General features: G+C 37.3%; 1 protein-coding gene across 9 annotated transcripts in view; it reads left to right on the top strand.

Moving 5' to 3' along the window:
* The window catches only part of map7b (microtubule-associated protein 7b), a 59,970-nt gene extending 35,623 nt beyond the window's left edge, over nucleotides 1-24,347 (top strand). For 2 of the 9 annotated variants that reach the window (XM_079802579.1, XM_079802578.1), the window contains exons 4-19: nucleotides 928-1,091; nucleotides 3,116-3,230; nucleotides 6,789-6,899; nucleotides 7,047-7,148; nucleotides 10,320-10,436; nucleotides 12,877-13,058; nucleotides 13,241-13,383; nucleotides 15,663-15,907; nucleotides 15,998-16,148; nucleotides 16,548-16,719; nucleotides 20,097-20,201; nucleotides 20,287-20,328; nucleotides 20,439-20,493; nucleotides 20,621-20,759; nucleotides 21,584-21,801; nucleotides 21,896-24,347. In XM_079802579.1, coding sequence (XP_079658705.1) covers nucleotides 928-1,091; nucleotides 3,116-3,230; nucleotides 6,789-6,899; nucleotides 7,047-7,148; nucleotides 10,320-10,436; nucleotides 12,877-13,058; nucleotides 13,241-13,383; nucleotides 15,663-15,907; nucleotides 15,998-16,148; nucleotides 16,548-16,719; nucleotides 20,097-20,201; nucleotides 20,287-20,328; nucleotides 20,439-20,493; nucleotides 20,621-20,759; nucleotides 21,584-21,801; nucleotides 21,896-21,903 — 2,069 coding nt within the window. In that variant the 3' untranslated portion in view covers nucleotides 21,904-24,347. Of the gene's footprint in view, nucleotides 1-927; nucleotides 1,092-3,115; nucleotides 3,231-6,333; nucleotides 6,433-6,788; nucleotides 6,900-7,046; nucleotides 7,149-10,319; nucleotides 10,437-12,876; nucleotides 13,059-13,240; nucleotides 13,384-15,662; nucleotides 15,908-15,997; nucleotides 16,149-16,547; nucleotides 16,720-20,096; nucleotides 20,202-20,286; nucleotides 20,329-20,438; nucleotides 20,494-20,620; nucleotides 20,760-21,583; nucleotides 21,802-21,895 lie in introns of all 9 variants that reach the window. The other 7 variants (XM_079802585.1, XM_079802583.1, XM_079802584.1 and 4 more) reach the window with 5 other exon arrangements.
* Nucleotides 24,348-25,790: the final 1,443 nt, after the last annotated feature.

Below are 25,790 nucleotides of genomic sequence, written 5' to 3'. Positions count from 1 at the left end.
TAATATGATATGATATTTAATTTCATGACACCTTTTAAATGCTATAACAAATGTTTTTAGAGTAAATCCGCATTTCCACCACAGGAACTTTCCCCAGGAACTAGGGACAATGGGGTGAACTCTGTGTGTTTCAACCGCAGGAATCGGGGTCTAAATAAAGTTCCGGGTAAAAATGTCCCCCTCAAAACGGTGTAATTACAGTGTAATTACAATTATATTTATATTAATTATTGCATATCTGTAGCTGAATGCTACTGTTAAACTTAACTATTTGCAACTGTTCTATAGTATTGATCTATGTTTTAATTTGTATGCGCCACTTACGGCAGACGCTTTCGGTTTATAATTGTTGTGTACGTTGTCCTACTGAAATGAATGGTTTTTATTACTATAAAAAAGCTGGGGGCGGTGACAACTTCCACAGCAAGCCTAGTTTGGAGCAATATGAGTAAATGATGACAGATTTCTAATTTATGGGTGAACTATCCCTTTAAAGATGTTATAATCTGCTAATCTCTATGAAATTAGTAACAATTCTTACAGGTTTTGAGGTCCAATCTAGTTGTGCTGCCCTGTCCTTCAATAACAGCCTCTTTGCAAAACCTGGTTATGACTGGTTGAGCTTACATTGTCAGGGATCCCTCTTTCATTTTGGGATCCAGGAACATAACATATTTGGTGGACGTTCCCCCTATTTAGGAATATCATCTATCATCTTTCCTTCCTTCAGTGCTCCAGTAGTCATGGAAATTTTCAGTAGTCATGGAAAAGCTGTGATTTCCAGACCTCCACAAGTCACACCTTAAAAGTTGTGTTAGAGTTGAAGTACGAATCACTGTATGCAAAAGTCTTTCTGAATTTATAGCTGCCATGGAGTTATGTTATAGGGCCTTGACTTGAATAAGGGAATTCATTGTGTGTGTGCAGCTGCACGGGGTTCCAAGTGGTTGGAGAGGGAGGAGAGAGCCCGACAGTTTCATGAGAGACAGCTGGAGGAGCGCAGGAAAAGGATGGATGAGCAGCGGGTGAAGGAGGAGAGGAGACGAGCTGCTGTGGAGGAGAAACGACGGCAGAAACTGGAGGAGGAGAAGGTGAGGACATCAGGAAAACCCTTCACTGCAGTTGAATTTACTCAGCTATTTATATACATTCACTCCCTTTTTATTATTCATCTTTATATTTCTCATCAGTCATTATTAAAGCACATCACATCAGTGGTTCTCAACAGTTTTGACTCCAAGCCCCTGACTATATACTATATACTATACAAGCCCTTGACGATATACTATATTTGAAGGCCTTCTTAAAGTATCTAAACTGATATGTACCTCTGGTACGTCTGTGGTAATAAAAATAAACGTTAGCATTTTTATGTTATTGTTAAGATTATGTTAAAGGGTACATAACACGCACAGTTTCTGTTAATCTTGAGATAGACTACCTATAGAGTAGTGTGGCATCCTTCATATCTCAGAATAGTCTTTAGTTTTATCAGATTTATAAAAGACAGATACGCTGTACCCATTCTTTCCGAAAACAGCTGTGCTCGTGGAGGCGTGCAGTGGGCGGAGCTAAAGACACACACACGCACACGCGCACACACACACACACACACACACACACACACACACACTGTTGAGGTAACAGCTTAGGACCAGTAGTGAAAAATGAAGACCAAGAGTCAGGAGTTAGATTAATTAAAGAAAAATTTACTGAAGAATAGTTTGCAGTTTCATCAGCAGAAGCCAGCTTCAAGTCTCACAAGGAGTTTGTAGGCCGCGCTCCCTCTAACGGTCTCCCCACCTCCACCTAACATACATACAATTTCTCAACAGTCTTGTTTTCAAGGTCTAGCCACGTCATTACTGCCATGTTGAATGATTCTGATTGGCAAAATACACAGTCACGGTAAATTTCCACACAAGGATGGATAGCAGAGCATATCACCAATGACCCAGGAGGTCATCGAAAGGCGCCTTCAGGTCTGGTGTCGCGTGCAGAGAATGTCCATCTTCAATATTGGTCCTGCACAGATCATGCAACGCACATACAAAAGCACTAAGGTATCGCACTCTAGTCAGTGTCAGTCGATCCTGACCTTTATCAAAATAACACATAATACCAAAACACAGATACAGCAATTTCTCTCCTTCGCCAGAGAGAGACATACATACTTGATATTCTTTTATTTTTTTAAGGACTAAAATATATGAAGGCAGAGAAAGAGATACATAATTTTATTATCCTTGATTATTCAGGTTATGGAAATAATAAAAAGAAACATGGAGAAGGATAGGTGTATAACAGAAGAGACACAGGTATCTGACCTGCCCCTTCAACACACACACACACACACACAATACATCATGGCACTTTCGTGATAACTTATGATTCACTATACATTCGTGTTGTTAACATTATATGCACTTACACGCCGATTGCCAAAAAACAGACATTTGATGCAGTTTCACTCACCACATGCGATTTCGACTTGTGACCGGGAACAAACAAACACACTTTTGTGACTTGCAGAACTCCATTGCTGCGCCGGAAAAACAAACAGCACCCACTGTTCCCTTAAAGCTGGGTTATTGGGAAGCTGAACAAGGTTATCTTTCCATTACAACCAAAAAACACACTTCTTAGTAACATTTCGTGGTCTAAAAACAAAATGACAGCGCGGCCGACAGCTTCCACAACCTGAACCTGAACTTTACGACTTCATACAGGGCTCGAAAAACTTATTTAAAATCAAATCCTGAAGGAGTGCATTTGGCACAGAAATACTGTCATACGTCCAACTCGTTTTTTTTATTTGTTTAGCATGAGAATCCAACTCTTAAACTGTGTAAATTCAAAATGCATGAAATAGCATTACACACCCCCTCTTTAATAATGGTTGAGAACCATTACATTGTCATCACTTTGAAGGTGTACAGAGACCCTTTCCTTATTATTGTAATACTAAAGGAAATAATAAAGGTAAACCATACAACTTGTAAAAAGATCCTATTAATATAGACTGCAGGATAAATGATTGAAAACTAAAATAAAAAGGTTGCGTTTGTCCAATAAACTGCCCTCTGGAAAGGAAATGTCCTGGTGTGTGTTTCAGGTGCGATATGAGGCTGTTATCAGGAGGACCATGGAGAGGAGTCAGAGAGCCAGACCGAAGTCGAACCGCTGGAGCTGGGGTGGAACGCTCTCTGTTAGCACCTCACACAACAGCGGTAAACACACAAACACACGTGCACAGAATCATTCATGTGATAATACTGTATAAAGAGATTCTGGAAAACCTACACATCCTCAGGACCCCTCAAATGATGCTGCCTGATGTGCAGAGGGTTGCTAACATCTTTTGTCTGGATGACAGTGTAACGGGAGAAAAATATCCTATAAAATTAAAGAATTGGGAATGTTTTGAGGCCAACTCAAACACTGTGGTGGGAAAGTTTCCACCTGGGGTCCGTTCTTCATATGTTCTTCCTCGTTTAATACATCTGAGATGATTTGACAGATCCCAGATCTTTTAATCGTGATAACTGATGTCTGGCTAATTTTGTTCTTCAAACGAATTTGCGGATTGTGTTAAAATATCTGGATTAAGTTATCTACGATTACTGCGTGTTCCCAGAAGAGGGCAGATGCATCGATACTTGAAACCACGATCAGCAGTGCAGCAGTGCCGCAATGTAATGACATCATATAATTAAAAAAGCCTCCTGGCACATTAAAAAAAGAAAAAAACACGCATTTCTGGACCTTTTATAAGGAAACTGCCAAACCCAAACCAACATAAAAGTTATAATAGATAAAGGAAATGTGCACTGTTTTGATGAACATGATTCCCAAATATTTATATTCACGATTTTATAGTATTTGTACACCCTTTACATTTTTATTTCAATGTTGTAATTACATTTTTAATTCAGATTTGTTACGTTACAGTATTAAATTTTCTTAAGGGTCAAGATCAAGTTATCTGCATCTCTTGCGCTGCATCAAGCAACTCCCATAATATCCGTCATAATTATAAAGTATTTGTTCCATCACAAATAAATCTCTCAATCAAGTAGCTGTGTCTATAGTATTATACACAACGTTATAATATTATTTTCAAATAAGTTTTTATATTATTATTTAAAACTATTATTGCCCCTGGTTCAGTAATGAACTCTTGTAATAAAGTTGCTGTGGCTGGGACAGATTTTAAGTATCACCTCAAGATGCAATCTAATCCTGTTTACATGAAATAAGCTGCTCCCGAGCAGGTTTAAGCTTATGGACCTGTTGCTATAAGCTTCGAAGAACCAAACAATCCAAGATCACGCCAAATCGTCAACAATCAAATCCGGCTAACTGAGTTACGAAGAACGGACCCCTGCAAGCACCACTTTTTTCAGAATCTCTTTTATTGCCAAGGGCCGTGAGTTTACGTGTAAAAGGAATTTGTCTTGGTGTACTGGTGCTTAGCAATAACAGTTAAATACAAAATATAAAATAATGTTAATTAAAGATATAACATTGTAAGGTAAGATAAGAAAGTGAAAGAGATAAAGTTATGAAATCAGAAGCATAAATATAAAGAAACTATAAAGCTACGAAAACTGAGAATAAATATAAAAATATAAACAATTTAGGAAAGATAAAAATAGAGACATTAGCTGTATGTTAGTGAAGGATGTGTTAAACTAGGCAAGTGCAAAAAGAATTTTGTGCAATTTTAAATGTTTTTTCCCCCCATAGATTTGCTTTGATTGTTCGTAGGGCTGCATAATTTTCCCAAAAATTCTGATTTCATACAGCAGTATGATGTATGAATTATTTTTTTTTTACTACTACTATTACTAGTATTACTATTGTAATATTTCACTGTAAAAACAAATATATATATATATATTAGGGCTGGGCAAATTAACGCGTTAACGCGGGCGATTAATTTTTTCAGCTTAACACATTAAAAATATTTAACGCAAATAACGCAGCGTCCATTTTTATATCCATTTTTGCTTAGAGTTACATGATCATCACGCTCTTATTCATGTAAATGCTTCCAAGCGTGACAAGACACAAGTGAACGCGCTGTATGCCAATGTCCTGTGTCTGTGTGTGTGTGTCACACTAATCACACACACACACACACACACACACTCGACGCATAGATAGACTCGCGTCAGTTTCCTGCTCACATCGAGTTCTCTTTTGCTCTTGAACAAACAATAACACAGAGGATTTTGAGTATTCTCTTATTAGGAGTCTTAAATTAGTTAAATAACGTCTTAAATGAACTTGAAGAGTTGTGAGGAAATGAGATGCGCGGGACAGCGCGTGAAATCCGCGGCTGTTCTTAAAGTGACAGGAGCACTGATGATGTCATTAATGTTCATCGAAGAACAACGGGAACAGAGAAAATTGTAGCTTTAATGATGATTCATCTATATTTAATTTATTATTTATGCAGTTAAGAAAGAAAACTATTACATTTCTATATATGTATAACAGGGAAGGCCATGGGTAAATATAACATTTATTATTTTGGGTTTATGTAAAGATTGTTTAAAGTTCACTTAAATTAAAAGTTGTTTTTTTTAAAGCCTAATAAATGTTGAAATTGGGAGCTTTCAGTTATACTGTAATGTAACGTCATTAATGTTTCATAGAGACTTTAGTATCAGTGATACTGGCCTTCATTCATAAAAATATGACAATACAACACATATTTAAAATATGCTGTCTTTAAATTGTTTATACATTAATTTGGAGACAAACTGAAATTATTACAATATCAAAATATTAAAAATGTAAAATATTAAAAACTTGCGATTAATCGCGATTAATTACAGAAAAAAGTGTGATTAATTAGTTAATTTTTTAAATCGATGCCCAGCACTAATATATATATATATTTTACAACACAACTGTCAAATTGCAGTACTAATATTTATAGTTGTCTTCATTTCTTAATTTTCAAGCAAAAAAGCAAGCTTTTATTTAGCTGACACTAAATAAAATTTTGTATTTTGATTTCAGTTCGATTAATTGTGCATCCCTAATACAACCTCACTTTAGCCTGGTTTTCGGGATTTCAAGTTCTAATATTACTGCCTTTTCCAGTAATCGTTTAAATATAAATTGAATAGGTTTATGTTTGCAGTACAGCACATTTCTTTATTCTCTGCTCATGTTTGCTGACTCAGAGCCATGAGCTCACTGCACACTCTCTTGTTTCCTTATTTTTCTGCTCCATCAATATCTCTCACTCTCTCTATGTATGGTTCTGTATCTCTCTCCTTCCCTCTTCCTTTCACTGCTTCTCTGTCTCTCTCTCAGGTTTTGATGATTCTGCTCTCTTTCCATTGGATCTAGCTGGGCTGGAGCACTATCATGGTGTTTTCAGCTTGACGCGTCAGCAGCAGTTTTGCTCTACATGTGAATATGACCATCAGTGTAGAGCAGCCGACTAGCACCATTAGCTGGAACTTGTAGCATCACCTATAAATGATTAGCTTTCTTTCCCGTAAGCAGTTAGCTTTGAGCCATTTGCGAGCATTAAGCAGACAAAGGTGCTGTCATCCTCAGTAGTATCCTCATAGCTAAGCACTTTCCCTCAGAACTAACTTAAAAAAAATGTGCATCTGTTAGCTGCTGCAAGCATACACAGTAGAAAAGGTCTCAGTAAATGCCCTCTTCCCCATCTTTTTTTAGTCCATTCTTCAATGTATTTTTCTGTATTATGCCTTTAAGTTTTGCATCTCATGTTGTATTTTGTGTCTGTGTGTTTGTAGATGCTGAGAGAAGGTCAGTCTCCACTATGAATCTGTCCAAACACACAGATCCAGTCATTTCCAAACGCCTGTCATCTTCCTCTGCCACCTTGCTGAATTCGCCAGATAGAGGTAAACACGCACACCAAACTTTGCTCAATGACATAGCCAAACAAGTCTCTTTTTAGATTAATAATTTACCAAGGATCACCTTTTTGAATTTACCCATAATTGATGTTTTTTTGTGTGTATGTGTTTTTGTGTGCTGTACCATCCAAGCCTTACAGAAGCAGACATCTCTCTCGTCGTCTTGCTTGATTAAAAAAACGCTATCTAAATCCCAAATATCAAGAGAGAAGATCCGTCAGGACAAACCAGCAGGTGGATTTTAGAAATCCAGAAGTCTTTTTTGCTCTCCTACGGAGTTCAAACCTGTGCTACTCAGGGCTTCAGACTGTAAATAAACTGATCATAAATGCAGTAACAAGCATGAATGAACAGTTAAAAATGTAATATATTTAGCGGCAAACTACAGAACCTTTCTATTTGATATGTGTCTTCAATTAAATATATGCTGATTTTCTTTAAAATCATGCTTATGTCTCCTTCACAGTACACCGTAACTGTTGGAGGAGAAGTGACATGTCAAAGTTTTTCAGTAGCATTGGTTCTGGAAGTATTTTTCCCCCCCATAGGTATTTAAAAAAAGGCTAAATTTAAAGTGTTATAAGCCATGCATTAAACCAACAAGCTATGAGCAACAAGCATTGCAAATGAGATAATCAAATTAAAAGTATTGATGACATATACAATTATTCAAAGTTGTTGATTATAACCTAAAGAAATAATATAATTTAAGGGTGTACTCACACTAGGCACGGTTGCCTTGTGCCGTGCCCGAGTGCAATTGTTCTCACTCCCCTGCTGGCCTGCACTCACATTGCACTTATCATACCAGGCCGGAGCATGCTTTACGTCATTCACGATGCAACTTTTTGTTTTTAAGAAGACGGGAAGAAAAGCTCTTTCGCAAATTGACTGCCTAAAAGATTTATAATTTAGGCTGCGCAGCGATTTTCACTTTATTTCACTGCACGTATCAGAAGATTATTATTGAGGCAGCTGACTTTGATGGAGGAATTTGCAGCTTTACTCGCAAACTACAATTCATGTTCATCAATAAGGTGAGAACCAGGACGTTATAAACCTAAATATACTTGATTTAATCGAAAAGTGTATACAAGTGGTAATAGTTTGGTGTTTGCTGTCGTAATGATGACAGTACCGCCAGTGGCGGTGGCGGAACTAGACTTTTATACATGGGGTGGCCATGGCTACTTTAGACAGGGAAAGAATATCATGTGTAGGCTAATACTTATTTGTTTTCATTGTTTTGACCGATGTAACATTGTATTATAATAAATAAGCAACCAAAATTGTAGAAATTTCACAATTCTTGATTCCAACGGATATTCCACAGCAAAAACTACAAGTAGGCTAGTACATAAATTTAAAACATTATTGAATACAAGTGAACAGTCAGCCATAAAGTGAGGACAGTGCTGAGAATGAAGTGCTTGAAGGTTCAGGTATGACAGTATTCAGGTACAGAAATTGAATAATCAAACATGAATATAGATGAATGCATGTTAAAACTAGCTACAAAAGTCAGTGGGTGTTATTTTTTCTTTTGTTCTTTGATTAACTTTAATGACAGACTGAAGGAGGTGCGGTCACTTTAAGACCAAATGCACAATGTTGAATCCAATATATAGATGTGTATTTCACATGTCCACTGCTTAAATTCGGTTAAGACATAGCCGACTGTGTTTACTATGATACTCGCTATATTTTTGCCTTACTTTTATGCGTATTGATCCGTTCAAGCGCAAGACGTGCTCTCTGTTTTCGCACTATTGATGAAGCGCCATATGCCGCGCACCAGACGCGCCGCGTTCTCATGTTCAAGCCGGCAATGCAAAACGGTGAATCTAAATCACCATATAGGCAAAAAGGTTCACTTCAAGAATGTTTTGCTGTAAAAACTGCACCAACAGAAACAAAAAAGCACAAACTATATAATATCTTTCCATAAACACTTTACACAGAAGACTTTCTCTTCAGACACTCTTCTAGCCTAGGGTGAAGTCCTTATACATTAACAACGTTTTAAGACGAATTGTGGCGTTTAAAAGAAAACTATGAATGGTGGTGCAGGATTGTGAACAACTCTGCGCTTATACACGACCCCTTTTATTAGGCCTATTAATCATCTGTTTGGCAACTAACGTTAATATTCTCTTAATATTCAACGTGAATACATGAAAAATGTGCCGCGCAGCCGTACGTCAAAATAGGCTACATGCTTCTTTCAATAGGATGTGAAATGGAAATAGCAATCTAAATTTTGGGGTGGCAAGTCAGATGGCAGGGGTGTCCAGTGCCACTCTTCCTAAACGAACCACGCCTGGGTACGGTTCAGATCGCCTAGTGTGGGTACACCCTAAGGGTACCGATAAATATGTATGTGTGTATGCTTGTAAACAAAAGCATATACCACCAATTAATAACCTGAGCTCAAAAGTCTTTAAAGTCTTCAAAAGTCTAAAAGACTTTAAAAGTTTATAAGTTATCGTTAAAAATCTATTTCCATATTGAGAAAATGAATTAAGTTTTTAACTTCCGGAACCCAACTGTTGCTCTATATTGCATGCTGAACAAAATAAAAGCAAATCTATAATCATGCAATTCTGTAATTTGTAATTTTCAGTCTTGAGCCCTGAGTCATGCAGTCTCTTCCAGTATTTACAAATATTGCATGTTAAAGTTTGCTTGGGTTTTAAATGTTTTTTATACATTTGCAAATGTTTTTTTAGCTATATCAATAATGGGGGAGAAGTTCTACTTTGTGTGTGTTGCTGCATGCTTTATTTGAGGGCTTCACTGTCATTTGGCTATATTGTTTTGATATTTAGTTCTTGCATGTTTTTATTTCCTACAGCAGTTGGCCACCTTTTTTTTTTTTTTTTAAAGACAACATGAAAACAAAACATATTTATTCACTTTAATAAATGTCTTATTATGCACAATTAACCAGTGCATGTTTTAAAGAATTTTCAGGATTTTTCTCTCTTAATGTAGTAACTGTGTTGGGTGGTCAAAATAATATTAATTTCATAACAGAATTTTCATAATCCAGTCAAATCATGATTTGTAAATGTCCCACCCTCAAATATGATTTCATTTAGACATTAAATGGGTTGTGTTTGCAGTTTCATGTTGTCTTTCCTCTAGTGGTTATATTAAGGGTAACTAACTGTTTTTCCTTGAGTGGTTGGTCTCACTTTATATAAAACATGCATGATTCACTATCACCAGCAGATGATGCAAATGGGTAACATATTCTGGGCATATGAAGTTATGAATGCATGTGATGGGATTCATCTGCGTCAAGTGCTCTACTTTGTTCATGGACAACCATTTTTTTCTTTCTTTTTTTTAAATAACATTGATAGTATATAAGTGAAATTGTGCATGTGTGTGCTCGTCCAGGTGTGCGTCGCATGCCTCTTACCCCATGGGAGAATACAGTGATCAGTCGACTACAGACACCAACACACTCCTACCTGGCCAGGAGTCGGAGCGCCATGTCTTTGTCTGGAGAAGCAGGTAGAACACGAACACATGTACAGTATGAAACAATCTAATAGACTTTTTTTGGTCACAGATAGGGTGGGAAATTAAATATTTTGTCTACCAGCTGGTGAATGGCCAATTTAACCAGCAACTTTTTCCCCCCAATTCAAATGTTTAAAATAACACTTTACAAACCTGAAATTTAATTGTGCATGTGTTGTTGCTTTAAATTCTTGTTAAATGCTAAGATGAGAGACATCTTACTTTTTTCCTGCCACGTTGGTTGGTACATAAGCAAAATGATCTGACACTAGGGCTGGGTAAAAAATATAGATTTTTTTTCCCCCCGATTTTAATCTATTCTCATTTTTACAAACCGATATCGATTCTTAAATCCCAAGAATCGATTAGTCATCCTGTTTTCAGATGAATGAATTAAACATTTTAGCGCGCCTCCAATCCAATAAATCACAATAATCTTTGTGCTTAATTACTATTCATATGAAACAAAGTCTCAAATTTCAAATTACATCCATTTTATTACGAAATTCAAAAACATAAATACCTTTTTGGCGATGTGGCATGAGATCGGTCTGGCTCAGCTCAGCTCAAGAGAAATGGCACATGAACTGATAATCTCCGCTTTAATACCAGATACAGCGCAAAATGAACATGAATGAACATCTGAAAGTGTGTTAAAAGAGAGTACAACCGAAATCCGTATCATGTCACATGGAATCGCTCAATCAGTGTTTCAACTGTGGAAAGATGTCAGTAAAACGACTTGTGTAAACAATGTCATGTAATGTCACATTTACCTCAGAAAAACCATATCCAGTGTCCATAAACTCGTTAGTCAGCATGAAAAATTTACTCTAGAGAGGAGCTTTTTGCTAAATATATGCACCATATTACATATTCGTTATAATTTATGTTCTTCAATATGTATTGCATTTTTGAGTAAATCTGGCATGTTTTTTATGACAGCTACCATTTAAATGTTTATATTTCATATAACTTTATTATAAAAAAAAGTAAATTTAAGTGTTTGTATATAAATCAGTTAATTTTACCTTCAATATTATAGTAGGCTACAACTGACCATAATTTACAGCATTAGTTCAGAGATTTGTTTTCCTTGACAAAATTGGTCATGTATTGTACCTGACATATATTCAAAATAATCAATATCGAATCGAATCAAATCGAATTGCAAGCTTGTGAATCAGAAATCGAATCAAATTGTGAAATTTGTGTCAATACCCAGCCCTATATGACACTGCACAAAAAGTGCCTGCATTTTTCTGGTGGCAAGTGTTAATTTTACACCCTAGCTAGTGAAGCGTTCTGTCACAGACCTGACCAGAGTTGTTTCTAATTTAACCATGTTTTTCAGAAGCATAACCGTAAAAATATATATAGCCTTTCAAGCCATCTTCTGAGAAGTTTTGGTGAGCTGTGACTATATATTTTCTCTTCTGCTTCTGAAAAGCTTCAGTGTTATTAACTAACCTTTTGATAGTAACTTGTTAGAAGAGCTAGAAATTATGAGAAGCTCTTAGCTTACCAAGATGCATTTTCAAAGTAGCTTTGACTTATAAGATAGCTTTACTTCAAGATATGTTCAGTGTGAACACACATTTACAAAGAGAGAGAGAGAGAGAGAGAGCAGAGAAAGAGGGGAATGAGAGTATTGGAGAATTGTGAGAGCTGTTTCTGGCAAGACCCCTGTACTAAAAAAATAACGAGAGTTCTCTATGCAACAGCTTTGCCCAGTTACAGCCCACTTATTCTTAAATTAGTGTGTGCGCGTGTGTGTGTGTGTGTGTGTAGTATGTTGTGTCTGTTTCTTGCTAAGTGTTTGGGTTTTTTTCTGTTTGGGGATTCTGTTATCAACTGATTCAATTAAAGGCTTCTAACATAGGCAACTGCATCATCATTTGACTCATGAGGAATTGAATTGTCTGCATTCAGAATGAAATACTACCCTACTGCATACTGTGCCATGCTTTTCACTGCCTGCTGCTTTTATAATAGTGTGAGAAATGCAGTAGGAATACACATTTCAAACAAAAAATGTGTTGTTGGCAATAAGTGACGTCTGGTTTTCGTTTAGCAGTGTTATTATGCATTTTCATTCCAATTTCAGTTCACATTTAGGCAAATGCAATTCTTTGCATACTGTAAATGTACAAATTGAGCACAGTATACATAATACATACTGTAAAAATTGTATGGTAGTAGATTGTCCTCCCATCAGTGATGATCAGTGTTGCCTAATTTCTGTCGAGAGCTTTGTAGATACTAATTATACGCTTTCTTTTTCTTCCCTTTCCTATTTTCCTCCACTCATTCATCCCTTTTTAACCTTTTCTTTTACGCATCTTCCTCCCTGTCGCTCCTCTTGTCCATAATGGATCAATTGAATTATCTCATAATACTCCATGGCTGGTTAAACTTGACCGTGGTACAGTGACCCCCATTTGTCCTCGCTCAGCCTCCTGTCACCCAATGAGCTCCATGTCCTTCAAGTCCATCCAGTCACGCAGCACCGAGCGACCAAACAAAGCAGGCCTTAATTTTGAGAGACCAATCAGAGCAGGGTTCATCCCGTCGGACGGCAGCGCACGCAGAAAGACCACCCAGAATATCCTGGTATGGTATTGGTGTAAATATGTGCTTGAAATGTTTTGTGTGTTTGTGCAAGTGCCCTATGCTTGAAAGAGCGTACTTAAGGGTCCATGTAGGGCAATTGCAATGTGTTGATCTTTGTATAACGTAGTATGGAAGTACAGTAGACTTCTCTCGAAAGATGTATTTCGTGCCTCTGTGTATAGATTGACAGGAAGGATAAGGACTATGTGAGGAAGTCGTGGAGTAACCTGTCATATCCCACTCCCAGTCTGAGCCTGTTCACACCCAAGAGATCTCCCTCTCCTGTCAGTCATCGCAGCAGGGTCACCAATCCATCCCCAAACAGGTATAAGCACCATTTCTAAGATGTTAACGAGACTGAGGGGAATAAAAGTATATTCGATATGTCATTGTGTCTCATTTTCATAACCAAGAGGGGTTTATATACTGAACATTTATGGAGAAATTTCCACAAATATGTCTTTGTTTTTGGATGTTTTGTTGGGTAAAAAGTCAACCAGGGTTAGTAAATAATAACAAAACTTCATAATCATCAATCTTCCTGCTATGTTAGAACCGATCTCTGATTTCTACTAAAATATATATACAAAAAGTTGTATATACAAAGTTTTATTGGACAGAATGAAAAAATGGATGAAACTCTATTCCTTTAGCCATTTTTAATATTTAAAAATAAATCTAAATATTCATATTTAGCAATCTTCCTGTGACATTAGAGATCCAGTTGAAAGTTGTAGAAACCAGACTGTTAATTGTGGTTTTAAACTCTTGCCAGATCATGACAAACACTTCACGTTTTTGAATTCCTTACACTTTTCCAGTCATTTTTTCTTAACAAAATAAATATTTAAATGGATCTGCTGTAGTCAGCTCGCGCTGCGCTGCATTTTTGGACTTTGACCCGAGCGGATAAATGGTGTGTGGCGCTGTTCAAATGAGTAACTGAATTTGTGATAACTTTTATCGACAATTTCGTCGTCTTTTGATGATAACGCAAAATTAGTTTCAATTTTAATTTAACGCTCGTCACTGTTTCCACTCATTTTTTTCCTTCTCGTGTCGAGTTTTCTTTGCCAGTAGAGCGTGCACTTTGACTTGCAAGCTAAAAGCTGCATGCTGACTGGCTGTTGTCGCATTTTTTTCTGCTGTGTGATTGGGTGTTAGAGTAATCCATATCGAGTAAAAAATGTCTTATCATCGTTATCGACTTTAATTTTATCACGATTCGATATGATATAATTTATCGGCCCAGCCCTAATATGGTGTATATGTAATAGTGTATATCAATGTTCCCTTTTTTTTCTCGCTGAGCAAAACTTTTCTCTATTGGGGGGACATTTTGGTCACCTGAGCAAAAACATTCTTTACCTGTACAGTGTATGTAAAGGCACACAAAAAAGTGGTTTCATCATGCAGTTATAACTTTGAACTTTTTTTATTTAACTATTGATGTAACTAAGTGATGTATTCAATAAAAAACAGCTAATTCAGAAGTCACTAAATTAAGCAAATTTTACAGTGCTGTTAACTGTAGTCTTCTTTACCAAGAAATACTATTAAAATCTCCCCCAGGAGAGTCAAATTCTTTATAATATAATATGAAAAAAAATTAAGCGGTAACACTGAGATTGTTCTTAATTGTTTTGTACAGTCATTTATTGGCAACAAGCAGCATTAAACCACCTATATTAAATGTTTGTTTATTGCTTATGAATTTCCAAGATTTTCAATATATGGGGTTTTTCAAACGTTTTAATGGCAAGGATCCCTAAACAATCCCCTTGTGAGATCAATTCTTTATTAGGCTTACACTATAATACAATTATAATAGCCTATAATATAATATAAAAACTAATGGAAGTATTTAAACTGATAGTATATTATATCAGTTGAAATGCTTCAATTTGTAAAAAAAAAAAACTAACTGCAGTAATTGAATAGATCTAATAGCTAAATATGTTCATGGGAACATGTGAACTCTTTTATAGTTATCACTGAAACCCAAACCACACACACATCTATTTAAACTTATGTGTTTTACTTTGGTGTTTAGAGTTTGCACACTTCACTTGTGGTGGGTGTAATTGTAAATGTCTGTTTTGTTACCGTGCTGTGTCCATCATCTGTTATTTCCACCACTTTATCAAGCCACTCTTCTTTAAAACATGATGAGGTTTTATTCCACGTCTTTGCGTTTCTCGTTGCCTCTCATTTTGAGCTATTTGGACCACAAACACGACTCACACGTGACATCATTGTCTTTCTATGAAACCTGTAAACCGCATTCACCGGTTCTAACACGATAGCGATACTAACTATATAGCTGTAATACAGAGCATTGCAATTATTTCTCATTTAAACTACAATGAAATGGATTTCTTCCCACATTTCGCGTCTGTGTCAATTGTCTGCGCTGCATTTTTTTCTTTCTGCGCGCTCGCGCACGCGCGCAGCTTCGAGGGAACATTGGTGTATATGTAATTGTAGTATAAATATACATTTGTGACCTCAAAACGTTGCTGCGAGTTTGATTGGACAGAACGAAAAGGACTAAAACTACCTTTCACTCACTGAATCAGTTCTTTTTTTTGGTCTGTTCCTCAGGGGCTCTACTGCTAAACCTTCTCAGAAGACGCCTAACCCCAAAAAGTCCAGGTCTCCACCTCCCCCAGCTTCAATTCCACTATCTCCTAGTAACCCCTCCTTATTGCCAGGCAATCTCAGGCCCAACAGAGTGACATCAGAAAGCCCAAGAGTTACCCCAGAAAAAGAAGGGGGCAAAAAAGACGATGTTGAACCTCCTAAAATTGAACCCGAGGCTCCTGCAACTAAACCAGAGCCGTCTGCTGGTCTGTAATACTGCACAACCATTCATGAGCCATCAAGTTCAATTGAACTATCATTATTTATTCTCTTCCTGTGCCTCTTTCTCTTTGTAGAAGGTTCTGGAAGCTCTCCAACAGCACGGCCCTCTGCAGGCACAACAGATCCTGAGGAGGCATCTCGTCTGCTGGCTGAGAAACGACGGCAGGCCAGAGAACAGAGAGAAAGAGAAGAGGAGGAGAAGAGACAGCAGGAAGAGGCTGAAAGGTGCGTGTGAGAGATTTTCATGAGCACAGTTATTATATCCACTGTAGGGGAAGCTACTCTAAAACAACCCTAAATAAAATTAAAAAAAAAGCAAAAAAGGCCTGATCTTATTACCTAATTTGTTGATGCTGAGTTCAAAAATAAAAATATCAATAAACGTTTACCATCATGTATATACATACATACATACATACATACATATATATATATATATATATATATATATATATACACTATATTGCCAGATAATATTTAAGTAAAAATCAGTAAGAAAAAGTGTTAAATTTAATTCAGCAAAGATCTACTGTGGTGTCTAAATGTACATTGAACACAACCAAACACTGTACATTCATTTATTTTGAAAGACATTTTCGAATCCTCGTGCCTTTGTGCGTGCAGGCGCAGCAGGGAGGAGATGGCCCGGAGGAAGGCAGAGGAGCGAGCGAAGAGAGAGGAGGAGGCGCAGCGGCAGGCCGAAGAGAAGAAGAGACGAGAGGAGGAGGAGGAGAAGCGATTAGAGGAGGAGAAGGCACAGAGGGAGAGAGAGGAAGCTGAATGCCTGCAGAGACAGGTAAACAAACACAACATGCACACAACAATCTCATTCATTAATCACACCAAACACAACACTCAGTATGTGCTTTATTAGGGTAACATGTCAACATCAGGGCTGTAAATAGATCATTCAACACTGACTTGATTTTGACAGAATTTTTTTTATTTATGAGGCCGATAAGATTTGTAATTTTTTTTAATTGACCAAAAGTGACAGTAAATGTTTTAATAATGTTAAAAACATTTGTATTTTAAATAAATAAACCCCCTAAACTGTCACCATCCCGCTCTTTTTTTTTTTTATCGCCTTTTTTTGTATCATATATTTTAGTAATTATCATAAATTAGGTATCATTCGAAAGCTTATGAACTCAAAATTCAGCCTGTGAAAACCGTTTTGAAATCAGACGTTGCGTTACCATGGAAACGGTACTCTAAGTTCTTCTAGCGGGCTCCTCCCCTAGCGGGCGGCATCATGTTTCATATTACAAAATGTATTTTAACTACTTTATAATCAAAATCTTTTCAAATCTTGGCAAAACACATATCGTCGGAAAGGTCTGAGTCTCAAGGTTCCATATTTGGTGACTGTTTTGTGATGGAAGTGATATTTGGACAGAAATTTACAGGAAATGCATCAAAAAAACAATCAATGGAAAGTGGAGGACACCCGGTGGCTATTTTTGGTATAGCGTCTAAATGGGGACTTCAGTTTTTGTGATATCAACTTCGACTTTGGAACACAACTTGGTAATTTTAGAGTAAAACATTTTTTGTAAAATATATATTTATATCAAATAAAAAATATTTAGTAAATTTAAACTTCCACAACTTTTTCATACTTTCATATTTTGAAATGTTTTCAATAATCTGCTGAGTGTCTTCTTTAAAACAAGACCAAATTTAGGTCTATATTCCAAAGCCTTAAATTACAGCCCTTTAAGTTTGGATAGTGCATTTTCATGACTATTCTCAAAAAGGGGGGTGGCAGTTAAGGGGTTAAATGCTTTAAATGTTAAACAACCACATTGATGCTCTAAATTTTCTTGGATAAAAATTTATAAAAATGTATCACCATTTCAATAAAAATATGAAGCAGCAAAGCTGTTTTCAACATTAATAATAATCAGATATTTTTCTTGAGCATCAAATCATCATTTTTGAATGATTTCTCAAGGATCATGTGACACTGAAGACTGGAGTAATGATGCTGAAAATTCAGCTTTGATCACAGGAATAAATTACATTTTAAAATATATTATATTAGAAAACATATTTTAATTTGTAATAATATTTCATAATATTACTGTTGTGACCATGTTTTGGATTAAATCAATGCAGCCGTGCTGAGTGAAATAAACTTTAAACATTAAACAATCTTTCCAACCACAAACATTTGACAAGTACTGTATGTATGTGTATAATTTGGCCTCTATTGTTTTTTATATAAAATACATATATAATGCATAGTATATGTATTAATTGAATGCTTTAATATCATCAAATTAAATGTGTAAAAAAAATCAACTTGATTTCAAATGTAGATGGTAAGGCCAGAGATTATGTTTATGCTTATGTGTAATGGTATGGAAATAAAACAATATATTGGCACTTTCTAAAGCCACTTTTTTGTAATATGTGCACTAAACAACACTAATTACTTAAAGGTCCCATGGCATGGCATTTTTCTATTATTTTATAGTGTTTTCTGAGGTGTACTTATATTATTAGTATGATTTTTACATCATAAAATGTCATAATTTAGAAATAAAAGGCATTTTTTCTATACTGCTGTTTGCCCTGTGGCTGACTGCCCTGCTTCAAGAGGCGTGTCTGCTGTGAGACTTCAGTAAAAACGCCCACTGTTGTGATTGGCTGACATCTTTGCATTTTAAATGAGCGGAGGGGGCGTGGTTTAACGAGGCACGAGCAGGCACGAGTCTGCCAGAGAGACGGATGGACCTGTGTTCACTTCTCATCAGTTCTCTCAGCATGTCTCAGTTCAGGGTGAACTGTTGTAGTTACTAGAATATACTTCAGGTTATTAGTTTATTTCTAGTCGGAGGGGCTGTCACTCATGTCAGAAAGTTAGTAACTTTAGTAAATTATGGATCAGCGCTGACTCGAGACGCGAACCGTTTAGAACGATTCAGTCCGATTTGGTGAACTGGTTCGGTTCACTAAAAAGAACCGATTCAAAAGAATGATTCGTTCGCGAACCGGACATCACGGAGACGAAGTGATTCCTAACAAAGTTATTTATAGTAACTACTGAGTTATGAGAGCGCTGTCAGTCAGCGCGAGTTTATTGTGTTTGTATCTGAGAGTTCTGAATAAACACGAGTCCCAGTCACACCGAGTCCTCTTCATCATTATTCTACCAACTTTGTAACACATGCAATGTACCATTACAGCGAGATGAACGAGTTAGTAAGTGTTGAGTATAGCATTATTTCTAGATATGTTCCAATCATATGAATAGCGTCATTGACGCGCATTGAGTAACGTTACACAGCGCAAACAAAGACACAACAGCTGTAATCGAATGTTATCCAGTTTATTGTGGGGAAAGCTGGCTAGCCTAGCCGGATACCCTCACGCTTACCCTCCTTCTGCTTAATCTCACGCCGCGTTTGGTGCCTCCGCTGTGGGCCAGATGCAGTACTGGGGGTCGGGGATGTTGGAGGCCGAGCTTCGGCGTGTGTGAAGTTTATCTCTAAAGATGTGACTGCTGATGTTAAACAGAAAAGACTGTATGCACATTTTAGAACAGATAGACGCGACAAGGACGTACAAAAACACTGACTCACAAGATAGAAAACACGAAAACACTGTTCTGTCGGGAGAGAGAGAAGCCGCTGCGTGTGCACGAATAATAAATAATAAGCTACACATAAGAAATCAATGATCACAGATCAGAAGGAACTGAAGAAAGACTTCTGTTTTCATTTGTACATCCAAACACTGAGAAACTGCCAGTGTTCACTCGTTCACAAGTAACGTTAATGATCTCGAGTGTTTGCATGGGCGTGCCAGATTCTCTGGGTGGGGGAAAGGGAGGAAACCGTTCCTGCTTGGACGTCAAACCAGGAGACTTCAGGATTGGCTCGTCTGGCCTGTCATTTTCTCAAAGGCAGAGAAAGACAGCCAGAACTCGGTTTTACACCGATCAACATTTCTATCCACTTGGGGACAATATTCAGGCTAGGGGAACTCATATTAATGTTGAAATACCTCATAAAATGAAAATTTCATGCCATGGGACCTTTAATTAAACTCAAAAACATGTTACGTTTGGCAGCGCTCAAGTTAATGTTGAATAATGCATACATGTTTAAGTTCTAATGGCAGTGGCCTTTATCCAAATGTGTTTTTGTGGCTCTGTTTGTTCAGAAAGAAGAAGAGGAGGCTCGCCAGAAAGAAGAGGCAGAGCGTTTGCGTCTGGAGAGAGAGAAACACTTCCAGAAAGAGGAGGCTGAGAGAATGGAGAGGAAGAAGGTAAGCGAAGTTCATTTTATTGAGTGACTTTTTAAGGTAATTACAGGATTTTAAATTTACCTCATTGTGGTCCTTTCTGTCACAGCGCCTGGAGGAGATTATGAAGCGCACACGCCGATCTGATCAGGTAAGATAGTAAGCAGTTGCTGCTGCCTTTTCTGCATTGCTGCCTTTCATTTGAAGTGCTGGCTTTTCCTCTAACACACTTTTTTGTTTAACACATTTTCTGTTTTGAAGAAAACCACCCCACAGAGAAATGGCGATGTCAGCCAGCAGAGTGGACAGGGTTCAGGTGAATTGTGATTCTTACATTCACATGTGTATCAGTGTTTCCTCTCTGAGCGGATATTTTCCTCTGATTCATGTGTCTGTCATGAATCTGACATCATTAATGTCCCTCTCTCTCTTGTCTTTCTTAGCGATTTCTATATCCAGCAGTCCCTCAGTGAGTGTGTCGGCCCCCCCGGCTCCGGAGACCTCTGAGAGCAGACGCAGTGACAGTAACGGACACTCGGACCCCAGCTTTATTTCTCCCATACTGCCCACTTCAGGTCACAGGTGAGATTTTTTTCTCATAATTATTCATAAAAACAAAACATTTTGATTCCAGCTTGCATAATTTCACATTCTGTCCAAAAATAAAATAAAATAATTATCTGTATTTAATAATAATAATAATAATAATAATAATAGTTAATTAATAAAATATAATCTAGCTGTCTGTCTGTCATCTATCTATCTGTCTGTCTGTCATCTGTCTGTCTATCTGTCTATCCATCTATCTATCTCTATCTGTCTGTCTGTCTGTCTGTCTGTCATCTATCTATCTATCTAGCTGTCTGTCTGTCATCTGTCTATCTATCTCTATCTATCTGTCTGTCATCTATCTGTCTGTCTGTCATCTATCTGTCTGTCTGTCTGTCTGTCTGTCTGTCTGTCTGTCTGTCTGTCTGTCTATCTATCTATCTATCTATCTGTCTGTCTGTCTGTCTGTCTGTCTGTCTGTCTGTCTGTCTGTCTGTCTATCTATCTATCTATCTATCTATCTATCCTAATTGCTTTTATTTGTTCTTATTTCAGTCACTTTGGATAATTTACTTAATGAATCCATGAAATGTAGAAACTGGTCTGACACTAATGTTTAGGATCTGCAGCTCTCCTGTCCTCTGCTGGTGATAGGAGGAACTCCTACTTTATTTTCTAAAAGCTTTAGATCATTTATATACAGCCAGTGTGAAAACTGAAATATATTCATTCAGTTGACTCTTTTATCCAAAGCTACTTACAAATGAGAGTACAAGCATTAGCAGTTAATTCAACAATACGTTTAATCAGAGAAACTCAAACAGTTTGTAATCTGTGACCCCTTTCTTCACTCCAAGTGTGGCTACCCAACTTCGAGAAAACGGCGCCATTACAGAAGCCTTCGAGGAGGTCATAGAGCTTCCTGTGGCGAACAAACTGTCCCGTCAAGATGGAGACGGAGAGGAAGTGGAAAATGAGGAGGAGGAGACGAGGAAGGTTCCTCTGTTGGCTTTCAGAGAGAATGGCAGCACACATAACGTGAGTGGACTGGAGGAAGACCCGGCACAGAGTTCAGGTCAGTCAGTCTGGACACAACACTGATTTTATTTGACCTTTTTCTGGATTCGGGGTGACAAATTTTTTTTTGTTTTTATCTTTTCCCATTATAGATGTATGAACATTTGTAATTGTGGAAGTGCAACATGCAACACAGGAAATAGAGTCAGAGGGAGACCCCTCACTGTACTTCCCTTCATCTGACACTTAGACACCTAAAATGGCAAAGAGAAATTACGGAAACAAAACTCTTGGCTTCTCCTTCCTGCAATCAGCTCCGGTCTCCCCAAACTGAAGTGGTATGCTCCAGGAACCACATCTTCCGTCATTTGGGGAGTCGTGGTGACTGTGAAGGCACATTTAGTACTTGAAGAAACGTGTCGTCGCTGTCGTGGAAGTGCTAACCATAAGGAATGTGTGACGAGAGAATGATGTTTGTTGTGTTTGCGTTAGATTTAAGGCAAAACCTTGTAGTTTTGCTCTCGTTATGCCAGCAATTGAGTGGCTGAACTCTCTGCTTAGTTTTATAATTAACGTTCAAATGAAGAGAACGTATTTTCTGCCCTCTTTGTAAAGCTTGAACAGATTTTTGCCTCTTGAATAACGTCTCATTCCACTCCAATGTACGCAGTCCGAGCGAAGCAATGCTTTTCATCCTTGATTTTTTTTTTCTTCTTCCTAATATGGTTGGGTGATTTGAATCTCATGCAACTTATCAGGAACATATCCGTGATATGTTTAACTCAAAATGAAAGGAAAAAAAGTAAATTTTTTCGTATTTACGTTAAAATTAAGCACATCCTCACAATTTCTCATTATAATAATAATGCAAAAAAATATGTAAATTGTGAAGTATTTATATATCATTGTAACTGTTCTACTGCCTTTAATTAATGCTGATTTAAATAAAACATGTATTTCTTTCCCCCTCATTAGGTTTTAGGTTGAAATGTGGCCTGGCTGTGTTTTTGTGAGATTCACCCAGCTGACGGTTTGCTAGTCACGTTGTTTTGTTGCATTAATCGCAGACGCCCGAAAGCAACTTGTAGAGACTTGAGCGGTAACGTCCATTTAATCGGTAGAATACGGTGGCCCAGTAGTGCACAACACAACGCAATATAAAAAGCAAACATAAGTTCACACAAAGAAATCAAGCCACAACACAAAGAAATCAAGCCACAACACAACAAAATCAAGCCACAACACAAATAAATCAAGCCACAACACAAATAAATCAAGCCACAACAAAATCAAGCCACAACAAAATCAAGCCACAACAAAATCAAGCCACAACAAAATCAAGCCACAACACAACAAAATCAAGCCACAACACAACAAAATCAAGCCACAACACAAATAAATCAAGCCACAACACAACAAAATCAAGCCACAACACAACGACAAAGCAACAACACAAATAAATCAAGCCACAACACAACAAAATCAAGCCACAACACAACAACAAAGCAACAACACAAATAAATCAAGCCACAATACAAATAAATCAAGCAACAACACAACGACAAAGCAACAACACAACGACAAAGCAACAACACAAATAAATCAAGCAACAACACAACGAAATCAAGCCACAACACAAATCAAGCCACAACACAACGACAAAGCAACAACACAAATAAATCAAGCCACAACACAATGGAATAAAGCCACAACACAAATAAATCAAGCCACAGCGCAACGAAAAATACAACACAACGAAAAAGCCACAAAAAAAAGTGGCCTGATTTCGTTGTGTTGTGGCTTGATTTCGTGTTGTGAACGTATGTATGCTTTTTAAATTTCGTTGTGTTGTGAACTACTGGGCCACCGTAGTAGAACTCATACAAGCTTATCGTTTTAAGTCAAGTCGAATTGAATCATAACGTAATAAATAAGCAGAATCTCTTTAAATCTGAAATGCTGCTACCTATGTCGTTCCTCTGCCTTATCAGATGAAGTGAAGTTTTGGAGGATTTGTTTGTAGAGATGTTGTTAAAAGGGCTGAGTTAGTTTTTTTCTCCGTTCATCACTGGGCTCGTGACACATGCCGTCGGTACGGCCCTGTAAGTGCTGCTGCATCATGTTGCTGTTTCCATCCCGGCCCTATGAGATGCAAACAATCAATATGTCATAGGCCTCATGGAAAACCAAGTATCCTATATAGGACATATTATGAAGCGATTTCTCTTGTAAACAACAAAAGACGGTCTCTGTTTTTGTTGTTATCAGTGGATGGTCAGTGGACACCATGCAAAAACAAAAAGCAGGGATCAATTAAATATTATGAAATGAAGAAACTGTAAACCTTGATATGCAAGCGCTAAAAAAGTGTAGATAAATGTTGCACAAAATCTGTTCGCAGAATGGGTTAAAGCAAGCACAACTTGTTTACTGAGACGTCAGGGACAGACTTGTATAAAGAGCACTTCCCATAATGCACCCATGTGCCCTTGACCTAACCAACAGCACTGAGTACCACTTTAAAAAACCGAAGCGGTTTCTCCCAACCAAGTCAATCTATATGCATGTACAAATGATGAAAATCAATAAAACTTTTTATCTGGAAATGACTGCTGTGTTCCTAATGTGTATGCGTCTGTTACAAATTAAATCGTCATGGTAAATTAGTGCTGTGGTTGTATGAATCTGACATTTAGCTGGCCTAGATTAAACTTTCGCATGTGGAACGATGTGGCATTTATTTCAGTTTTTCATGTGATCTCTATGAGGTTTACATGTTAAGATAAACATGCCCCCCCCCCCCCCCCCCCCCCAAAGGGCATATGGAAATTTTCAGTGGTTATCAAATAACATGCCGCAGATGACGTCGATCGAGCTGGAATATTTCATTAAGATTATTATGCCTTTATCTTTTGAGATTATTATGGAGAATTATGTTCAAAAGTTTAGGCTTGGTACGATTGTTTAAATGTTTTTGAAAGATGTCTCTTCTGCTCACCACGGCTGCATTTATTTAATCAAAAATACAGTAAAAACAGTAAAAATGTGAAATATTATTGCATTTTAAAATAAGTGTTTGCTATTTTAATATATTTAAGATTTTAATTTATTCCTGTGATTCAAAGCTGAATTTTCTATATCGTAATATCTTTAGTGTCACATGATCCTTAAGAAATCATTCGGTAACACATTTTTTCGATGGCCCACTTTAGACTTTAGACTAACTATAAGTAACTTTGCAAGTACATGTCAACTACCAGTTTATTAGTGGACTGTTTGATTAAAGGGAAAGTTCACTCAAAAACATTCTGTCATCATTTATTCACACTCAAGTTGTTCCAAACCTGCATGAGTTTCTTTCTTCTGCTGAACACAAAAGAAGATATTTTGAAGAATGTCGGTAAGCAAACAGTTGATGAACCCCATTGACTGCCATAGTAATTTTTCTCCATACTATGGAAGTCAATGGGCTCTATTAACTGTTTGGTTACACATATTCTTATGGAACAACTTGAGGGTGAGTAAATGATGACAGAATTTAAATTTTTGGGTGAAATAATATCTGCTAACACTTTATTTTTATTGTCGTGGAACAGACATTCGACTGACTCCAAGTAACTTTGGATTAAAACTGGGTTGTAAAAACACTGGGTTTATACATCTGACCCAGGATCTGTGTTACACAAAATCTACCCAAACACTGGGTTGTTAGGTCTGACCCAGGATCTGGGTTACACAAAACCTACCCAAACACTGGGTTGTTACGTCTGACCCTGGATCTGTGTTACACAAAACCTACCCAAACACTGGGTTGTTACGTCTGACCCTGGATCTGTGTTACACAAAACCTACCCAAACACTGGGTTGTTACATCTGACCCTGGATCTGTGTTACACAAAACTACCCAAACACTGGGTTGTTACATCTGACCCTGGATCTGTGTTACACAAAACTACCCAAACACTGGGTTGTTACGTCTGACCCAGGATCTGGGTTACACAAAACCTACCCAAACACTGGGTTGTTACGTCTGACCCTGGATCTGTG

The sequence above is a fragment of the Gobio gobio genome (genome assembly GCF_949357685.1).
Source record: "Gobio gobio genome assembly, chromosome: 21".
Taxonomy (NCBI): Eukaryota; Metazoa; Chordata; class Actinopteri; order Cypriniformes; family Gobionidae; genus Gobio; species Gobio gobio.
The sequence above is the reverse complement of the archived record's forward strand: the minus strand, read 5'-3'. Positions and strand labels throughout refer to the sequence as shown.